Consider the following 22,003-nt stretch of genomic DNA (forward strand, 5'->3'; position numbering starts at 1 on the left):
AAGCTGGGGAGGAGCAGAGGAGAGGTTAGGGGAGCATTGCTCCCTGACCAGAGAGAGAAGGGAGTTGGAGCAGCAAGGTTTAGGAAGACAGTCCCAGAGTGTGCAGTCAAGACAGCTGAAAGGGCAAGGACAATGAGACCAGAATGAGGAGACTGAAAGGTGATGGCTGGGACATTGGACCAGAGGAGGGTGCAGACGTTGGTGGTGGTGGTGAGGTGAGGTGGGGTGGGGTGGGGTGGGGTGGGTGGTGGGTGGGGGAAGGAGGCTGGGATGGAATTTGTAAATGTGGGTAAGGGCTCTGAATTTTGTATTCAATGCTTTGATGAATAGGGGAATTAAAGATAAATGGAGTGATGGGTAATTCGTGGTTATATGATGAGACATGATCAGTGGGGTCAGGAGGACTTCTGTTCCCTGTTTCTCTTTCTGATTTTATCAGTTACCTTTGGCATTTAAGTGATATTTTTCCTGGGTCATTTTCAATGTGATGGAACAGTTTCATTGCAGGGAAGATTGTAGATGCCATCTTAAATTTCAGTTGGAACATTGCGCTGTAGTCAAGAATACAAAATCAATTGGCAGCTGTTTTCGGATATTCCTAGAGATGGCCAAAGCAGCACTCCCAGTATCGCCTGTATGTAGCAGCCCTGACCTTTCCTAGTGTGCATGGGTTGGTGTTGCATCACACCAGATCCATTAATTACTGGGAACAGTCTACTTCCCACTAGTCCCACTTCAGAACAGGACAAAAGATCTTGTATTTATATAGTGCCTTTCACAACCACAAGATACCCCAAAGCACTTTACACACACTTAGAAGTGTTGGAACTGTTGTAATGTAGGAAATGTTTGGGCCAATTTGTGCACAGCAAGCCACGATAAGATAAGTGGCCAGACCTTCTGATTTTAGGGATGGTGGTTGAAGAATAGTCATTGGACAGGACACCAGGGAGAACACCACGACTCCTCCTCGAATAGTGACGTGGGGGATTTTACACCCACCTACCTGTATCAGCTCGACATGGTAATGATGAAACATCTGCAGATAGGTGACAGGTACACGGTAACTGGCTAATAGTTCCTTGGTTCTGCTGTCTGCAATGTCCAGGACCACCACTGTGGAGCAAAGAGAAAAAGACAAAAAAAAGGGCTGGATTTACATTCACGAAAGTGGTGGGGTTGGAGGCGGATGTGCGGACAATTCCACGCTACTGACCAGAGTGCTGGTGTGCCAGTATATGCCCGCCTCCAAACTATTTTCACCGAGGCGGCTTCCATGGTTGTGGAAGGGGTTGGTAACGACTACCTGCGGCAGGTAGTCATTAAGGACAATTAAAGGAAGTCATCATACCCCGTCTGGAATTTTCCGGATTGCAGACGAGCCTCCCCATTGAGGCTAAAGCCCAGCAGGTGGATGGAGGTGGCTTCCCGGCTGCAGTCTGGGGGGGAGGGGGAGGGGGGTGGGGGGGAGAGGGGTCAGTGATGCTGTAGTGTATTGAAAATTGCATTATGCATTTTGTTCAAAAACCTCAAAAGTTTCATACCTAAAGGCAATGTTTCCTATTTCTCACCATCCTATCACCATTGTGATGTTCCTAGGACAGAAACGGTTATATATTCAGCCAGAGACATTTAGAATTAGAACTGTGTTGTCAAACATGGATCTTTTATTATCTTTTCCTAGCGAACTCCCTCTGATGCTACATATGTGCATGTTAACCTCAACTCGATAAAATGAACAGTGCAATTTTCAATACACTACAGATACCTCTTTTAATTCTGTGGCCCCCAAATCAGCATTGTGGGTGCCAGAGAGTCACAGCTGCATCCACAGGCCATCCTGCAGAGATGTCCCCCCACCCTTTTCATAATGGTGGCTTGGCAGCTGTGTCTTTAGAGGGTACCTCCAGTTTGAGGTGCGCTCCCAGTCTCCCACCTACTATGGCAGCACCCACGTGGGCTGCTGGCTGCCCACAAGCCTTGGGCACTCCCATTGCCCTCCTGGCTGCAAAACCCGTCTGCCATCCTTAATTAGAAGGAGCTCCTGGAGGCAGCTTCTTAATTGGTCACCTCTGTTGTATATTTTATAAATCTTTAAACAATGCAGAGATGACACCAGGTTCTAAGTGTGCAACAGGTTTATCTGCAAGGGTTTTAAAATATCTCTCCAATCGCAAAATGTCTGTACTCATGCTTATAGCTCAGCTTCCAGTAGCTTCTGTGGTGCTCTGGGTCAACACCTAGGCTTAACCAATCAAGCACAAGGAGGTTGGATCAGTTACCAGACTCATATAATCAAACACAGACAATTGACCACTACTGCGTCCTTGAAAATCTCCAGAATTCAGCCCGGCATTGGTATCAGGACCCCCAGAACTAAAATCCCAGCCTAATGTTTCTACCACAAACTAAATCCTGGGCAATAAAAAAAATATGAAGCAACACACACTTAAATCCAAGGAGCTGTTAAGACTATAATGTTTTTTTATCACCATATTACTGATATGAATGGTTCTTGGACATGGAATTAAAAACTGTTTATAAGTTGCACATCCTCACAGTCAACATTAAGATTACAAAGGATGCCTTGCTACATATTATTGGTAGTTGAATCCAGATGTCATGCAAACATGTGGAAATGATGGGCAGAGAAAGACAAGTTGGTTCAACAAGCCCAATCCCAAACCCAACTTCGCATCATTATTTTCACCTCTTTTGAACTTCATTTCACATTATTTTGGTGAACTTCGCACCAAATATTACCATCCAATTATCAAGGAATTCCAAATAGTTCTCTCTCTATTCCATGCTCCCAAGACAAACTGGCTGGTGTTTGGGGTTAGCCAGGCATACAGTGTATTATTTTGGTTAGTTACAGATAGCATAATCTCACACTGTGAACAGTATGTGACCTGGCTTGGAAACAGACTGTTCCTGACCTCTGTACAGAAATTGTACCCTGTTGTATAATTATTTCGACAGTTCCTTACACCATGAAGGGTGGAATTTTGTGCCTTCCCCAGAGTCAAGTTTGGTAGTGGGTGGGGATTCCTGCCCCCAATCCTGTTTAACCCCATGGTGGAAGGGCTATTGTCAACCTTCCACCCTGCCGATATTTGAGGCCCTTAATTGGGCAATTAATGTCCCTCTGAAGACCCTCATCCCACTCGTCAACCAGCATCAGGTGGGGGGCTCACCCTGTGGGAAGTACAACAAGCAAATGCTGTCAGAGTTGCTCGCGGGCTCCCGGGAGGTCCCTTGCTCAAAGGCACTAAGTGCGTGATTGAAGGACCCGACACCGGGTTGCCCTTGCTGCCAAGCCCCTGGCCCCATCCCCCACGAACCCCACCCCCCACCCCACCCCACTCCTGCCATTACTCGCCTCTGGCAGGAATCCAGCAACGATCCAAACCTTGGGTGGGTGTCGTAGCTCCCCGTTGGCATTGATTGGCCAGCAGCTCCTGGCAGGTGGCACTTCCAGCCCCGGGGTTCTTGATCCCGAGGGAAGGCTCACTGCTGACTTGCCAGGGTGCCTGAGTGTCAAGGCCAGTGGCGGGCCTTCCCTGATAGAGCCTGTCAGATCACCCACCAGCGGCCGAGACCCTGGCATCTCCACAAGATCCCACCCGCGGTGTCAGTGTCTCCAATTAGATCAGATTAAGGATACATAGTATTTACAACACAAAAATGAGGCCATTCGGCCCAGCCTAACCATGCTGCCCTTTATGCTCCTCACGAGCCTCAACAGTCAGAACCTGACAATGCATCAATTAAGGACGCAGTTAGATCCAGACTGCAAAGCCCAAGAGTCTGCAAAACTGGGTTTGTAAGTGAGCATGTAATTCTGAACATTAGATTGTTATTCTCCTCATTCTGATTTATTTTTCATTAGATATTGAATTTTCTTGAACCCTGAAATAAATTCACCAAATTCTAGATAACGGAGATAAGGAATCCTAAGCCAGAACACACGGCAGCACAAAATCCCATTTCCCCTCCCCAGTTTCCTGCTTCTTATCTTTTCGGCTGACACAGGACAATGGATGCAAAACCATTGAAACAATCTCTAACACATGGGATTTATTTCTGGAGGAGATGGCAAAGCAGAGACAACATCAATAGCTCAGCAGGAGGGCAGGGGACAGAAGCAACTCAAGAATGAGTTACACATTCCTTAGATAATATCACCAGCTTCAACACCTCTTTGTTCTTTTGTCTGTGACATCTTTTGGTTATCTCCACCTATCACTGGCCCTCTATCCAGCTCTACCCTCCCCCCTTAAACCAGCTTATATTTCACCTCTTTTCTATTTTTACTTAGTTCTGTTGAAGAGTCATACGGACTCGAAACGTTAACTGTGTTCCTCTCTGCAGATGCTGCCAGACCTGCTGAGCTTTTCCAGGTATTTTTGTTCTTGTCAAGAACGAATGCTTCCAGGAACGAATCAAAGAGAAAAAACAAACAAGTGTTTACGAGGCGGCAAATTAACAACACCAGCATTTACATAGCACCTTTCACGCAGCAAACATTACCCTCGGTGTTTCACGGCAGTGTTCTCAATCAATATTCGACAGCGATGGGGTTAACAGGCAAGTGACCAAAAGCTTGCTTAAGGAGGATTGTCTTAAAGGAGTCCAGAGATAGGTAGCGAGAGAGAGAGAGAGAGAGAGAGAGAGACGCGGAGAGGTTTAAGCAGGGGATTCCAAAGCTCGGGGCCCAGGGAGCTGAAAGCAAGGCCACCAATGGTGGGGCAATAAAAATCGGGGATGTGCAAGAGGCCAGAATTGGGAGGAGTCCGGAGATCTCGAAGGATTGGAGTAAATATAGAGATCGAGGGAGGGGTGAGGAGACGGGAGGAATTCGGAATCAAGGATGAGGTGTTGCTGGACCAGAATCCAATGTAGGTCAACCGAGCACGTGGGTGAGTGGCACTTGCTGCAAGTTAAGATACGTGCAGCAGGTTTTTTTTGGATGAGCAGAAGTTTATGTAGGGTGGAACAAGTTAAGAAAAAAATCAGTGATTCTAATGTGACTTCACTTCAAAGACATGGAACAGAAGTGTACCACATCGCTCATTGTGCCTCACCCGATATTTCTCTGAACTACCTCCCTGCCCCTGAGCCAGAAGCTCTGAGTTCAAGCCCTACTCCAAGACCTGATGGAAAGTCTGTCCATAACGTGGCCAAATAGATTGATTATCGACCTGCAAGTCCCTCCAATATACCTATGGCAGGCAGCGAGAGGAGGAGAGTCCCCTGGTCAGCCATGCTCAATGTGGGGTGGCGTCCCTCGAGGGAGAAAAACAGACAGAAGCACGTGTTTCGTCTGCCTCAAGACACAGGAAGTCTTCTAAGCCCAATTCCTATGGCAGTAATTTCCAGTGTGAGCTGTGCTCCCTCTTCAGATCACTGCTCTGCTCCTCTTGCAGAGTCGGTGAGTTCATATTCTTTGTGCAAAGAATTTTCTGCGGCATTTGCCTTTAATCGGCTTAATTCAAATCTTGAGACTATTTCCAGTTGTTTCATAAACAGAAAACGCGGTTATCGGAAAAGCTGTGAAACACATTTCACTCCCACAGGAGCCGACATATAAATAGAGTGTCTATTTTTTATCTCTTTGGCTGGGTGCCCTCTGGATTTATTTGAGAATAAACATTATTTACCCATGACGCTGAGACTTTTACCTCTGATCGAGCCTGATGTAGGGTCAGCAACGCCTCAGAAAGGAATTGAGGTCCTCCCCACAGCACCACTTTCATCCAGATTGTTAAATTGCTCCATTTGACCTTGTGGTTGGCTCTACACTCTCGAGCTATTTATGCATTCTGGACACTGGAGAGGGATTGCTGTGTTCTATTTCCAAAAAACTGTGGCCGGGAATTTTCAAGCGGCTTTTTTCCCCCAGCGGCCTGGACAGTCTCGTTTGTACATGTCAGCACTCAAGTAAGTGTCTCTCCAGTTGTCTTTAAGATAAATCTGTGGGGCCATTCAGCACCAACATGAGTGCTGGTCCTTAGCTTGTTGTCCAAGGCCGCTGTCCATCTTGTTCCACCTCTGTGGCCTTTAGGGTTGCCGACCCTCCAGGACTGGCCTGGAGTCTCCAGGACTGTTGTGTGCAACCCCGGAGAAAAATTATCGGGACATTGAAAACGATTGGGGTTTTATTTTGTAATTTTCTTTGAACAATTCTCTTTACCGGATATAAATGGGGAAAAAACTGGCTGTTTGGCTGACAGCCAAGTATCGTCCAATTGGATAATGAATCTTTTTGCTTTCCAATTGGTGCAGGAAGGCAGTTTGTCACTAGGATGGATGTGTTGGCCGACTAATGGCTGGAGTGTGGGGGCAAATAATGTGATGGAACCTCCAGGAATACATTTAATCACAGTTGGTGACCTTAATGGTTACCCAAGGAGATGCCTGTTCAAACCCTCCCCAACATGGCTGCCCCCTGCCTTTACCACTGGCCCCTGCAGGCAGCTCCTGCTTCCCAGAGGCTCTCAGCATCTCTAATTGGGTGCTGATTATTGTATATTTTATATATTTGATCTTCAAATATATCAGAGCAATGCAGAGGTGATACTACTTTCTAAATCTGCAACAGGTTTATTTACAGTGCTGTAGAATATCTCTGCACTCATGCTTATCCCAGCTCTTGCTTCTAGCACCTTCTGAGTGTCTTTTCGCTTTTCTCTGAGTTCACATCCAGGGTTAACCAAGCAAGCACTGTGAGCATCAATTGCAAACAGACTCACACAATCGAACGCAGAACAATTGAACACTACCCCAATCTCGGCCTCCTGGTGAATTAGGCCATTCGCGCTTAGATATCGTGTCACAGGAAGAACTCAGCGCTGGACCCCAGAATTCACCCAGGCGTTCGATTCCCAACCCTGCATTGAAAATCCAGCCCTTTATTACTCAACCGCATCTGAAGAAATTAACTCTGATCCTTGAGGTTAACAAATCATATGGTCCAACACTTCAGCTACAAGTTGGCAAATTGGGAATCCAAGTATGGTAAATTGCAATTCCGAGCAGCAAATAAATTAATAACAGACACTGGAGAAACTTCTTTAGCCAGAGAGTGGTGAATCTATGGAATTCATTGCCACAGAAGGCTGTGGAGGCCAGGTCATTGAGTGTATTTAAGACCGAGATAGATAGGTTCTTGATTGGTAAGGGGATCAAAGGTTACGGGGCGAAGGCGGGAGAATGGGGTTGAGAAACTTATCAGCCATGATTGAATGGCGGAGCAGACTCGATGGGCCGAATGGCCTAATTTCTGCTCCTATATCTTATGGTCTTATGGTGTTGGACATGTGGTCTCAATATTCATATTCACATGCTGCGTGCACATGAGCTTTAACATTTTTATGAGTTTGTAGATAAAATGGTAAGATTACAAGCAGACAAGGAGGAAGACTGTTGCAATCTTGCTTATTGACTGGATATTTGTTCAGCGAGTATTCACACTTGAACTACGTTTACCTATATTGAGTTTATGCAAGGTCTTTAATACAACTAGTGCTTGTACTTAAAAGGGTGTCATTGTAGGCCTGTGCCCAGTAGGGTTGCCAACCTTCCAGGATTGGCCTGGAGTCTCCAGGAATTGAAGATCAATCTCCAGGACACTGCTGTGTGCAACCCTGGAGTAAAATCATCGGGATATTCAAAAATACATTTTTTTTGTCATTTCCTTTGAACGTTTCTCTTCAGCCGATATAAAAATATTGAAAAATGGGAAGAAGAGGCTGTTTGGCTGACAGCCAAGCATTAGCCAATTGGGTAATGAGTCTTTTTGCTTTCCAATTGGCGTGGGAAGGCAGTCTGTCACAAGGATGGATGTGTTGGCCGATTAACGGCTGGAGCGTGGGGGCAAATCATGTGATGAAACCTCCAGGAATACATTTAATCATAGTTGGCAACCCTAGTGGTCAGTCAGTGATTTCTTTTGGCAAAGGCTAAATAGTGGCAGGTACATGGCTGGGAAAGAGCATTCCTGCCCATCGGACTGGTCCCAAAAGGATATAGACCCCATCTGCTGCCCCATCCAATTAATGCAAACGTTCTGTTGTGTGGTTCGAGAATGCTTCTGTCTTCCCCCAGCTTGGCAAACCTGAATCACAGCGAGAGGTAGAGAAGACACCTCTTCACATTATATCAATGGGGGAAGAGGCTACAGTTGTAAGGAGCGGTTGAAGAAAGTAGAGCCCTTTTCATTAAGAAACCTTAGGCGGAGATCTGATATGAGAATTTTGCGAGGGTAGCTTAGAAAAACTTATTTCCACTGGCCAATGAGACGGGAAGTACATACCATGAGTTCAAGATTAGCAGCAAGAGCAAAAAAGAACAAAAAAGAGTGTTTAGGGCAGATTATTTTGATGCAGAGGATTGTGAAGAGGTGGAATGTCCTTCCAGAAACTTGTGGAAGCAGAATTCATAACGGCTTTTAAAAAGAGATTAATAAACTTTTGGAGGTTGTGGGGAATATTTGGATGGCTCTTTCCTGAAGTTGAATGAATGTGTCTTGTTCTGAAGTGAAAGTCGAAATTCACTGAGAGACGACTGATCTGAGGTTGGGATTGAAGGTCGCTGAATGAGTGTCGCTCTAAATTTGGGCTATTGTCCTTAAACTGACCGGGGTTTTGCCAGGATGTCAGTGGCCCCAGTGACAGGTTGGAAGGCTGGGGTCAACACTGCCGCAGTCGTTTTGGGGCGCCCAAACAGATTTTATGTCCATCAGGGCTCTCGTTGCTTTAAGGGATGAGATCCTGCCTCCCAAGAGCCACTGCTGACCAATCAGAGGGCCAGTGTCTCAGCAGCACCACAGGGAGTGGTGGCCATTCCTGGTACTACAGCCAGCCAGGAGAAGCAGCAATGAAAGCTGGCCTCAGAACAAGGTAGGTGGGGTCGAGGGTCATCAGGGCAGATCAGGTAGGCCCTGGCAGGCAGCGGGGGTAGGGGGATAGGGTGGGCCATGCCACGGTGGGGGGGGTTGGGTGGGGGGTGAGTTGTCATGGCGACAGCCATTGCTGTCAGTGGCGCCTCTGTGGGCCGAGTGCCCAATCAGGAGGGTCCCCCAAGCCCACAGGGAGGCTGCCAAGCCACCTGGCGGAGGGCCAGCCCACTGCTTGTAATATACCAGCAGCATGGGAAGAGGCCCTTAATTGGCCAGTAAATTGGCACAATTAGCCTCTAGGCAGCAGGGCTGTCCTCCACCATCCCCACCACTGGCAAAATGCCATGGTGACTTGAAGGTGGTGGGCACGCCACCCCCACCCCACCCCCATACATTCCCTCCCAATTTTTCAGCCCCTGCTGCCTCCCTTCCCACTGCTTCAGGTTCCATAAAATCCCGGCCATTGTGCGCACTCCATACCAGACATGGCCTGGGAATTTTGAATGATGTTGCTGATTGGAAGGAGTAAAACTTGCAATTAGCAATCACTAACATCACAGTCACATTAATCAGCTCAAAAGCCACACGGAATAAAAAATAATCAGCGCACAACGCTGATTTGCATAATTTATGCTCGGCCTTTCAGAGCCAGCCCCAAAGACGAAATGGAAGGCTGCCAGAACTCATCTCATTTATGTCACTGAACACCAGGCAGACAAAGGTTATCTTCAGTCATTCATTTCAAGGCAGGAGGCAAAGCCAATGAAGAACAATCGACCTATGCTACTCCATTTTTTCATGAGAATACGAGTACAATCTGTTGGCTATCTGGTGCCATATTTGTGGCTAACTTGGCAAAGCCTCATACGACAACAGCTAACAACGGGTGCCATTAAGAAAGGGAGGGGGAGACAAGCACATCTCTCAGTAACATCTTCAAGTGCAAACAAAAAGACTTGCATTTCCATAGCACCTCTCACAACCTCAGCATGTCCCAAAGCGCTTTACAGCCAATGAAGTGCTTTTGAAGTGTCTTCAATGCCGCAATGCAGGCAACCCAACAACCAATTTGCTCACAGCAAGCTCCCATGAACAACAATGTGACCAGAACCAGGTCATCTGTTTTAGTGATGTCGGTTGAGGAATAAATACTAGGCAGGACATTGGGGAGAACTCTGCTGATCTCCCATTGAACAGTGCTGTGGGATCTTTTACGTGTACCTTAAGAGGGCAGGTGGGGCCTCAGTTTAACCTCTCATCTGAAAAAGAGCACAGCATTCCCTCAGTACTGCGTTGGAGTGTCAGCCGAGATTTTGTAGTTAAGTCTCTGGAGTGTGACTTGAACTCACAACCTTCTGCGTCAGAGGCAAGGTACCCACTGAGCCACAGTTCATACCTTAAGCTCATATTCTGGGGCTGCTGTCAGTTCCTGAAATGGAGGAACAGTCCAAACAGGGTGAATTTGTGATGGACCTTTTTTTTGTATGTTTTTGGTTATCAGGTTCGCTTTGTCCGGCCAATACCTTTGATATGAATGCATTAGTGGGTGCTTGGAACAATATAGGCAGAGAGAACTGAACAAACACTGGTGGTTTATTGAAACTAAGAACAGAGCACGAACACCATGTGTGTTTCTTCAATCACCTCCAGCTCTAGACTTAGTTACCCAAGAAGCCCCTGCTGTGAAGTGATTGGTCAATACAGTCACATGGTCAACCAACCACATTCTCTTAAAGGCACATAGCACTCCACTTTACCACAAACTTATATTATGTGGGGCCTACCTCCCACTGGAGGTTAGGGAGGGGAAGCGGTAGAAGTGGCCCCCAGTATCAGCTGAACAATTGCAAGTCAAATTGCAAAACGAAGAGGTAAAAGGAGCAACACGAAATGACTTCAAAAGTGCGCCGGTCAAGCAGATGACGAGATGCTTATCACAAGCCTTCCACTTGCTCCAAGACACCTGCAGCTCCTGGGTAAGGGATGATGATGGTGAGCAGGAGGGGGGGAAGTAAAAACAGCAATTAACTCATAGTCAGACGCAGCCATGCCGAAAAGCCAGAATTAAGCAACAGCTGGCCCTACACGGGAGAGAGAGGATCAGCTGAGATTAGCAGGGTGTCTCAGTGACTGAAGTGTAGCCACGCGTAAAAAGCCCAACTCTCTATCCTCGTGTGTCGGCGCTATCTGCTTCATGGGGCAGATTCTGAGCACGGCCTGGTATTTATCTTTTCTCACGTTTTGTATTATCCTTTACCATCGTGCATCAGTGAACACACAACAGATAAAGGTTCAGCTTCAGCGACTGACAAAAAGATTCTGGATGCTGCTCATTTGTTTTTGCAAAGAAAATCCTGCTCTTGGCTTGAATCTCCTGTTGTGAATCTTGCCTCCCTGATATAATAACGTCACAATTTCAGGCAGAAGAAATTTGGGGTTAGATGTAAAATAAAAACAGAAAATGCTGGAAAAACTCAGCAAGTCTGGCAGCATCTGTGGAGAGAGGAACAGAGTTAGCGTTTCGAGTCGGTATGACTCTCCTTCAGAGCTGAAGAGTGGTGAAATGAGATGGGTTTTATACTGTTGAAAAAGAGGGTGGAGAAAAATAGAGTGTCAGGGATAGAGTGGGAGTCATGGTAGATTAAATGACAAAAATGTTATGGAACACAAGACAAAGGGAGTGGTAATGATATTATTAAAGTTAAAAGCTTTAGTCCAGAGTAGGTTTTAGTATCAGAATAAGGGTCAGCACTGTCTGAAAGCAAAATAGCAGAATGTGTTAATAGTAGAATAAAGGTCAGCATTATCTGAAAGCAAAGTAGCAGAATGTGTTAATAGTAGAATAAAGGTCAGCATTGTCTGATAGTAAAATAGCAGAATGTGTTAATAGTAGAATAAAGGTCAGCATTGTCTGAAAGCAAAGTAGCAGACTGTGTTAATAGGGGAATAAAGGTCAGCATTGTCTAAAAGCAAAGCAGCAGAATGTGTTAATAGCAGAATAAAGGTCAGCACGCTGAAAATGGCAGAATGTGTTAATAGGGGAATAAAGGTCAGCATTGTCTGAAAGCAAAGCAGCAGAATGTGTTAATAGGGGAATAAAGGTCGGCATTGTCTGAAAGCAAAGCAGCAGAATGTGTTAATAGCAGAATAAAGGTCAGCACGCTGAAAATAGCAGAATGTGTTAACAGTGGAATAAAGGTCAGCACACTGAAAATAGCAGAATGTGTTAATAGCGGAATAAAGGTCAGCATTATCTGAAAGCAAAGTAGCAGAATGTGTTAATAGTAGAATAAAGGTCAGCACGCTGAAAATAGCAGAATGTGTTAATAGGGGAATAAAGGTCAACACTATCTGAAAGCAAAGTAGCAGAATGTGTTAATAGTGGAATAGAGGTCAGCACACTCAAAGCAAAATCACAGAATGTCTTAACAGCAGAAAAGGGTCAGTGCTGTCTGAAAGCAAAATATGAGAACAAGGGTTAAATCTATCCTGATCAGCTGGACAAAACCCACAGGAAAGAGTGAAATGCAGATTTTACATTCTGCCCAACATTAACCTCCGTCAGTAAAACGAGCCATGTAACCAATCTATTCAAGTCCCAGACAAGGCAGATTAAGTTAAAATTTCCCCCTTCGTTTGAGAGCAGAATGCACCAAAGGGTTAATTCTACACCTGCCTGGTCCAGGTGCACCATCTTGCCTGCCAGGAGACCTGTAATAGTGCCAGCCTCTTTAACTGAGTGAATGGAAGATCATGGGGTTTGTGCACACCATTTCCTGATGCCTGCCCCAGTGAATGAGGCTCCATGCCTGCAGTGTGCAGTAGCATCTACCCCCTGACCTCAGGGTCAACAGAGGGGAAAGGGGAAATTGACAGATCGGTGTTCTTTCCCCAGATTGACCCAGCAGAGTCTGATCACCTTGCTCCCAAAACATGTACATGAAGTCAAAAGATGGATGCAACTCAAGGTGGGAGGGAAGTTCTATACTTCAAACTTTGGTATTAGTCATGGCTCCATCACTCTCGCTCCTAGATTATGGGTTCAAGCCTGGAGTCTTGAGCACAAAATCTAGGGCTGACACTCCTAATGCAGTACTGAGGGAATGTTGCACTGTAAAAGGAGCTGTCCTTGGGATGAGAGACTAAACCAAGGCCTCGTCTGCCCTCTCGGGTGGATGTAAAAGATCCAAAGACAATACTTAGAGAAGAATGGGAGAATTCTCCCCGGTGTCCTGGGCCAATGTTTATCCTTCAACCAACATCACCAGAAACAGATTATCCGATCATTATTTCTTTGCAGTTTGTGGGAGTTTGCTGTGCACAAAATGGTTGCTGCAATTAAAAACGATTATACTATATCTCCCTGAATAAACCGACCAGCTTTAACTTTAACACAAAGAGACTGGAGAAGCTAAAGCGCTGTTTCCTTGGACCAGAGAAAGTGAATTTAATAGATGTATTCAAGATCATGAAGGGATTTGATAGAGTAAACAAGGAGAGCGGTTTCCATTGGCTGCATTCCCTCAGTAATAGAGGACACAGATTTAAGATAATTGGTAAAAGAACCAGAAAGGAGATGAGGGAGAATTTTTTTTGTGTGTACCAATGCATTATGGTCTGGAATGCACTGACAGAAAGGCTGGTGAAGCAGGTTTAATAGTAATATTCAAAACGGCACTGGGAAAATATGTGAAAGGGTAAACTCTGCAGGGTTATGGCAAAGGGCAGGGGGAGTGGGATTAATTGAACGGAGCGCTCGAAGAGTTGGCCCAGGCATGATGGGCTGAATGGCCTTCTTCTGTACAGCAGTCCTGACTTTTCCATTCCATTCCCTGCTTTAAAAGAACACTAAATACTTTTGAACTAGGCGACCCTAACTTATAAGGGGGGAGCAGTTCGGAGAAGGTTCACTCAGCCGATTCCTGGGCTGACGCAGCTGCCTTATGAGGAAAGGTTGAGCAGGTTGGGCCTATGTTCGTTGAAATTTAGAGGAATGAGAGGTGATCTTAATGAAACATATAAAATTCTGAGGGGGCTTGACAGGGTGGATGCTGAGAGGATGTTTCCCCTCGTGGGGGAATCTAGAACTAGGAGGCACAGTTTCAAAATAAGGGGTTAAGGTGGAGGTGAGGAGGAATTTCTTCTCTCAGAGGATCGTTAGTCTGTGGAACTTTCTTCACCAGGGAGCAATGGAGGCCGGGTCATTGAATATAGTCAAAGCTGAGTTAGACAGATTTTTGACAGACAAGGAAGTTAAGCATTATGGAGAACAGGCAGGAAAGTGGAGTTAAGGTCACAATCAGATCATTATTCAACATTGGTGCAGGTTTGAGGGGCCGAATGGCCTATTCCTATTCCTATTTCTTACGTTCTTATGATCTTAATAGAGAGGCCCGAAGGTAGGAATAGCAAAGGGGGAAAGAAACCTGGGAACACACAGTCAATCAGCGTCTGACAGAGAAGGGTGGTGGGGGGGGAGTTTAAATATCTCCTCCCGTTTCAGATGTCGAAGGAACCCCCGTGCATTTCCTGTTTGAAAGAGACCAAAAGCGAAGGATCATTTGACAATAATAACCAATAAGTTTCTGCAACAGGAGAGAACAGTGTTTATCTCACAACACAACACACGGCCTCTGCAAGCTGACCTTTAAAGAGCTTTATTATTCTTCAGTATGAAAGGACTGTGTTTGTAGCCAGCATCAGAGTAGAGACATTTGTGACAAAGTGCTGATTTCACCCCCCCATCTCAATAACCATGCTGTGCACATAGCAGCAGTCGCTTCCCTGCTTCACTCTAGCAGTCATTAAAGCCCAGATGTGTTGATTTTCTCACAGAGCAGCCTATAATCACACCGCCAGTTTCACCTTTGCTCTCTTCATAATTAGCTGCCAGAACACAAAACCGCCTCTCCTCTTCACAAATTGGAGCATTTTCATATGAATAAATGTATTTAGCTGCAATCAGTTGTCGGGCACTAAGTGCCCTCATCATGTTGTTACAGACAGTTGCATAATGCACTGATTGTGATGGGAGTGTGCTGCAGCGCTGATGCACAACCCCCTTAAATAGCGTCAGTTTCAAACTAGGGATGTGCTAAATGTGCCGGCAGACCCATAGCCAGCATGGAGTCAGCTGTGGCTCAGTGGGTAACTTGCCTCCCAGTTACAGGGGTATGGTTTCAAGTCCCATCTCAAGACAAAAACAGAAACAGAAATACCTGGAAAAACTCAGCAGGTCTGGCAGCATCGGCGGAGAAGAGCACAGTTGACGTTTCGAGTCCTCATGACCCTTCAACAGAACTCAAGACACTCGGGCCCAATACCTGGGTTGACACTCAGTGCTGTACCCGTCGGAGGAGTTGCCTTCCAGACGAGAAGTTAAGCCGAGGCCCTATCCGCCCTCTCAGTTGGATGTAAAAGATCCCATGGTGCTATTTTGGAGAAGAGCAAGGGGGGGGGTTCTCTCCAGTGCCCTGGCCAATATTTATCTCTCAACGTCACAAAAAAAACCAGATTATCTGGTCATTATCACACTGCCGTTTGTGTGTGAGCTTGCTGTGTGCAAATTGACCGATCTAATTCCAGATGTTCCTGCTTAAAATTGAGGATTTTTTTTTTCCCCAGTTGAAGATGGGGGGAAGAATCATTTTGTCTTGACAGTACAGGTAGACCTGGATTTTCACAACTGCAGAGATCCTCTCCAAAAACGGCAGACGAGGCCAAAGTCCCGCCCCAAAACACAGCACCTGCCATTTTCGCGTGGGTGGAATTGGGGCTGGGGTGGGATTTGTGCATCCACATACAGCGAAGGTTCACTAAATTGGTCCCTGGGATGAGGGGGTTTGTCCTACGAGAGGCTGAGTAAATTGGGCTTACATTCTCTGGAGCTTAGATGAATGAGAGGTGATCTCATTGAAACATACAAGATTCTGAAGGGGCTTTCATTTTATTCATTCACAGGATGTGGGCTTCGCTGGCTGGGCCAGCATTTATTGCCCATCCCTAGTTGCCCTTGAGAAGGTGGTGGTGAGCTGCCTTCTTGAATTGCTGCAGTCCATGTGGTGTATGTGCACCCACAGTGCTGTTAGGGAGGGAGTTCCAGGATTTTGACCCAGCGACGGTGAAGGAACGGCGATATATTTCCAAGTCAGGATGGCGAGTGACTTGGAGAGGAACTTCCAAGTGGTGGTGTTCCCATCTGCCTGCTGCCCTTGTCCTTGACAGGGTGGACGCTCAGAGATTGTTTCCACTGGTCGACGGACTCTAAAACGCGGGGGCCCAGTCTCAGGATTAAGGGGCTGATCATTTAGGACTGAGACAAGGAGAAATTTCTTCACTCAAAAGGGCTGTGAATCTTTGGAATTCTCTTACCCCAGAGGGTTGTGGATGCTCCACTGTTGAATACATTTAAGGTTGGGATAGACAGATGTTTGGCCTCTCAGGGAATCAAGGGATATGGGGAGCGGGTGGGAAAGTGGAGTTGAAGCCCAAGGTCAGCCATGATTGTATTGAATGGTGGAGCAGCCTCAATGGGCCATATAAGATACTCCTGTTCCTATTGCTTCTTCTTATAGTTGGCACAGTATGAAACATCCTATGGCTCAGATTCACTTAGAGACTCATATTTCTGCTGTTTCTGAGGGTTTTGATGCAATGTTTGGATTGCAACCCACAAACAGGAACTGGCTTTCCACCCACTTCTCTGTGGCTTTGAATTCATGGGCAGGACCTGAGCCAGGTTCCTTACTTCCTGCACTCCCCCCGAGCGGATTTTCTCATTTTTAAAATTCATTCTTGGGATGTGAGCATTGCTGGCAAAAGCCAGCACTTATTGCCCATCTCTAAGTTCCCTTGAGAAGGTGGTGGGTAGAGCGCATGGGTTAGTCGATGAAGCCTTGGTGAGTTGCTGCAATGCATCTTGTAGATGGTACACGCTGCTGTCACTGTGCGTCGGCAGTGGAGGGGGTGAATGTTTGTGGATAGGGTGCCAATCAAGTGGGGCTGCTTTGTCCTGGATGGTGTTGAGCTTCTTGAGCGTTGTTAGTGCCGCAGTCATCAAGGCAAGTGGGGAGTATTCCATCACACTCCTGACTTGTGCCTTGTAGATGATGGACGGGCCTTGGGAAGCAAGGAGGTGAGTTGCTGTCCACAAAATTCCCAACTTCTGACCTGCTCCTGCAGCCACAGTATTTATATGATTGGTCTGGCTCTCTGGCATCAAGGTGATCCAGCTGTCCCTGGCACTAAGGCTCAGGAAATCTGTCTCAGTAAGGTTTGAGAAATTGGCCAAGGGATGTCAAACTCTCCCTTCCAACTGCTGGTATTCACTTTAGTGAATCTATCCCTTTGGTTAGCGTTTCAGTGGAAACTAACTCTGAACATACAATGATGGCACACAGTGCAGTCCTTTATTAGATGACTGGTCAATATTCTTTGTCTAAAATGACACCTAAGAGGCATTGTACAACCTTGAAACAGTTCCAGCTTCACTGCGCAAACCTTCATTCATCGCTCTTTCAACTTAAATGTCACCGTACCGTTTGTTGACTTGGTCGCTATGATTCCTCAAAACAGAATATCTCCAGCGTGCACTTCCCCATTCACTGCCCTTTGTGCCAGAACAGCTGGGGGGGGGGGTCGCAGCTTCTTTTCTCAATTAGATGGACGGCGTGGAGACATCACCCACAGCATCGGTTGCCAATAACTCCCTTATATACCAGGCGAGGTTGTGTTGGGAGATTTGTAAACCGCGGGCAGGATTTTCAGGTCATCGGGCGGGCAGACCAGCGAGTGGCCGGGAAACAGCCCCCCTCCCTGACCGCGATTTCACGCCGGCCGGCCAATTAACGCCAGCGCCAAAGGCGGGCTGAAAGCACCAGCGCCACTGGGTTGGGGGCGGGGGGGAGGAGGGCGTGTACAAAATCCTGCGCATGCGGGGGGTTGGGGGATGGGGGGTAGCGCGCATTGAAAGCCCCCTGAAGGCGGGGAGCTGAAGAATTTTAAAATCAAAAATAAAGCTTTTAGCAAACCTGAAAAATAATGTCCCCACATGGGACTCACTCACATGAACATAAACAGAATAAAAATGATGTCAAAACGTTTTTATTTAAAATTAATGTCGGAAACCTCATCCCGCCCGTGGGTGGGGTTTCCTCGAAACGCAAAAGGCCCCCTGGGCCGATTCGCCCGCCCGCCAACTGTAAGGCAGCAAAAAAAATGTCTTAGTTGCTGGTTTAATGGCCTTAACAGGCCTCTTGATTGTCAGCAGGCGCAGGGCCGACTCTCGCACACGCCCGCTGAGAGACATCGCGTGAGTGCACGATGATGGCGGGATGCTCGCCTGACGCCATCGCGCGCTATCTTACGCCCAATCGGGTCAAGCGCGCGCCCGCCTGCGGGACACAAAATTCTGCCCCGTGGTTTAGTTAGAGCCTTCCATCAGATTTGGGAAGGGCTGGTCACAGAGAAATAGAAAGAACTTGCATTTCCACAACTCCAGGATGCCCAAAGCTCTTTACAGCCAAGGACATACTTCTTAGTCACCGTTGTAAAGAGTTGGGACTGTTTTCCTCGGAGAAGTGGAGGCTGAGAGGAGATTTGGGATAGAGGTGTTCAAAATCGTGAGGGGGTCTGGCCAGGGTGGATAGGAAGAAACTGTTCCCATCAGTGGAAGGATCGAGAATGTGAGGGCACAGATTTAAGGTAATTAGCAAAAGAAGCAGTGGTGACATGAGGAGAAACTATTGCACGCAGCGGGTGGTTAGGATCTGGAATGCACTGCCCGAGAGTCTGGCAGAGGCAGGTTCAATCAAGGTGTTCAAGAGGGAGTTGGATTATTATCAGAAAAGGAAGAGTGTGCAGGGTTACGGGGAGAAGGCAAGGGGAATGGCACCGGGTGCATTGCTCATTCGGAGAGCCAACACAGACACAATGGGCCAAATGGCCTCCTTCTGTGCTGTGACCGTTCTGTGATTCTGTGATGTAGGAGAAACACGGCAGCCAATTTGGAATTTTTGAAGAGGAGCAAAGATGAATCGGTTTTGAGCTAGAGATTGTAGACAGGAGAATTTGGCACGCCATTGGCGAGTGGGTCAGAGGAAGGAGGTGGGGGTTGAGGAGGTTACAGAGCTTGGGAGGGAGGAAGCCATGGAGGGATTTCAAGGTGGAGGTGAATATTTTGAACTCAATGTGCTGAGGGACAGGGAGCCTGAAAGTGGGCAAGGGGCAGTGGGGTCAATAGGTGAAAGGGACTTTGCGTGGGACAATGAGCAGGATGTAAACAGCAGAGTTCTGGGTGAGTCGCAGTTCATCTAGGGTGGAGTGAGGGACAGCAGGAAGAGGGGCATTGGAAATGCCCAAGCCTAGGGGCGAAGAGCAGACTCGAGGGGCTCTATGGTCAACTCCTGCTCCAATCTCTTAGGCGTTAACAGTGATGAATTAAGGTGGGGATGGAGACAATACTCTGGAGGTGAGTGGGTATCTGTGGTAATGATCTACCTGGATGTGGCATCTGAAGCACAGTTGAGAATGAAACAGAAAACCATGGTTGCAGCCTTGGATTAACCTTGAACAAGCATCCAAGGGGAACGGGATTAGCAGGTGAAGGGTAGAATTTCTGGCAGGTACCAAACCGAGTGGCTTTAGGCATTGGATGTGGAGATGCAGAAAACTTGGCTCTCCCACAGTTTGACAACAGGCAGCAGAGCAACGGTAATGGAGTCAAGGGCAGTGAAGGAAAGGTGCAGCTGAAGAGCATTGGGATAAATTCGAAAGCAAAAATAGAGAGAGGAAAAGAAATGACAAATACATTAAAAAAAACGGTAGAGAGAGGTAGCGATAGAAGATCTAATGCTGGAAAATTGAATACTTTAATGGAAACATTTAAGGGTCGGCACATTTAAATTCCAGTCAGCGTCAGCAGTTTAACAGGTTGAATGGAAAGTCTTTGGGCTAATTAGAAATAGCGTACACTCATTACTGCAATGAACCAATCAGACGGTGAGCTGAGCCATCAATAGCTGCCTTTGAGGCAGACAGACAATCAATATACATCAATGATGCATCAGGGCAAGATGGCAAGGCTGCTTCAGTGTGATGTTAAATCTAACAGAATAAGCAAATTGCCAGGTTTAAGGCTATCAGGGGCAGCGAACCCTACAAATGGAAAATATATTGACACTACAGTCTACTCACGAGATATTCACCATTTACCCCCACGCCCTGCCATTAGACCCCAGCCCTCAAGGGGCCATATGGAGTAGACCATAAAGCCCCTCGAGTCTGCTCTTCACCCCCAGACTTGGGCATTTCCAATGCCCCTCTTACTGCTCTCCCTCACTCACTCCACCCTAGATAAACTGCGACTCGTCCAGAACTCTGCTGTTTGCATCCTGCTGATTGTCCCACGCAAAGTTCCACTCGCCTATTCACGCCACTGCCCCTTGCCGTCCATCAGGCTGCCTGTTCCTCAGCACATTGAGTTCAAAATATTCATCTTCATCTTGAAAGTAATATTTTCAGCTTGATTGGCACTGGCAGCACCTTCCTCCCTGCCAGAGGCCATGACTTGTAAACTGTACTTTTCAGGCAGGGTGTAACACTGATCCAACATCGCAGGATAGCCCGTGACACCTTGCTTTACTTTGATAACCCATTCTTCACCATCCCTAATTTCCCTCCGATTAGTGAGAGTCGCCGGGGTTTGGACCATCCCGACTGGCGCCCTTCCCATTTAAATAGCTGAACATACTAATCCCAGATCCCCAGGGCCCTCCTCCCATCAACCCCACACCCTCTTCACGGAGGCTTCAACCCCCTTTGGAAAGAAATGAAGTGGCGTTTGTGACGAAACAACACAGGGGGCTTGTCAAGAAAATCTCACGTTCCAATGTTGTCCCTGACTTAGGGTCACGGGTCACATTAGGGTAACATTAAAAGTTGTTGGGGAACGGGGTCGGTCCAGGAATCTCCCCTGACCCAAAACCACCATTCGTAAAACATCTGGAGAAGTGACAGAGAGGGCTGCTTCCCAATGCTCTTCAGCCGCACCTTCCCTTCAGTGCCCAGTCTGACACTCCAGTGGAGTACTGAGGGAGTGCTGCCTGTCACAGGTGCCGTCTTTCAGATGAGACAATAAACTGAGGCCCTGTCAGTCCTCGGTGGGTGTAAAAGATCCCATGGCACTATTTCGAAGAAGAGCAGGGGAGTTATTCTGGCCAATATTTATCCCTCAATCAACATCACCAAAACAGATTATCTGGTTATTATCACGTTGTTGTTTGTGGGAGCTTGCTGTGCGCAAATCGACTGCTTCATTTCCTACATTACTACAGTAACTACACTTCAAAAAATACTTCATTGGCTGTAAAGCGCTTTGGGACATCCTGAGGTCATGAAAAGCGCTTTGGAAATCTAAGGCTGGGATTTTCCATGCCCGCTGGCGTTGGGCGTGTTCGGTGGCGTGAGTGGACAGTATGGGTGAGAAGGCCAAAAATTGGTTTCACAACGTTGTAAAACCAGTTTGCGAACGTCCGCTCAGCCCGTCAATAGCAGGTCGCGTTTCCCGCCATCAGACATCTGGAACCTCATTGTAATAGATCAGCATATCATTATAAGGCCAAAAGCATATACAAGGCGTACACTTGGCGAGCTGCACTTCACTCGGGATTTCAAGGTTTATGTACCTACCTTGCTTCGGGCAGCACTCGCAGTCATCAGTGCCAGGCTTCACAGACTGCACCACATCACTTATAGGGGGGCTCATGGGCAGGTCTCTACCTACCAGATCAGCCATAAGGCAGGGGGTGGCTTTTCAATGTCTGCAGGGTTAAGGCTTGCTTGGAGAAGGGGGAGAAGTGGCCTCAGGCAAGGCAAGAGGCTGCAGGATGAGGGCTGTACTGGGGAAGGAGGGCATCCCAGGGTGTGTGTGGGGGGCACATGTTAATCTGTGTAAGTGGCTTCATGATGGTGAGGGCTGAGGAGGCAGTCTCCAGAGGAGATGAGGCCAGATGGAGATGTGAGGGTTTGTGTGTGAGAATAGGTGGTGATGTCCCTTGAACTGGCAGTGAGTGAGATGCCAGTGAATGTGTGATGGGCTTGAGT

The 22,003-nt window shown here is 47.1% G+C and overlaps 1 protein-coding gene across 1 annotated transcript in view; it reads right to left on the reverse strand.

The window, feature by feature from the left end:
* Positions 1-22,003, reverse strand: part of LOC144669932 (coiled-coil domain-containing protein 33-like) — a 91,622-nt gene that overhangs the window by 22,444 nt on the left and 47,175 nt on the right. Inside the window, exon 4 of the mRNA XM_078532215.1 lies at positions 1,007-1,116. Within this exon, the coding sequence (XP_078388341.1) occupies positions 1,007-1,116 (110 nt within the window). The remainder of the gene's footprint in view (positions 1-1,006; positions 1,117-22,003) is intronic.

This window comes from Cetorhinus maximus, chromosome 30 (assembly GCF_964194155.1).
Source record: "Cetorhinus maximus chromosome 30, sCetMax3.hap1.1, whole genome shotgun sequence".
Lineage (NCBI taxonomy): Eukaryota > Metazoa > Chordata > Chondrichthyes > Lamniformes > Cetorhinidae > Cetorhinus > Cetorhinus maximus.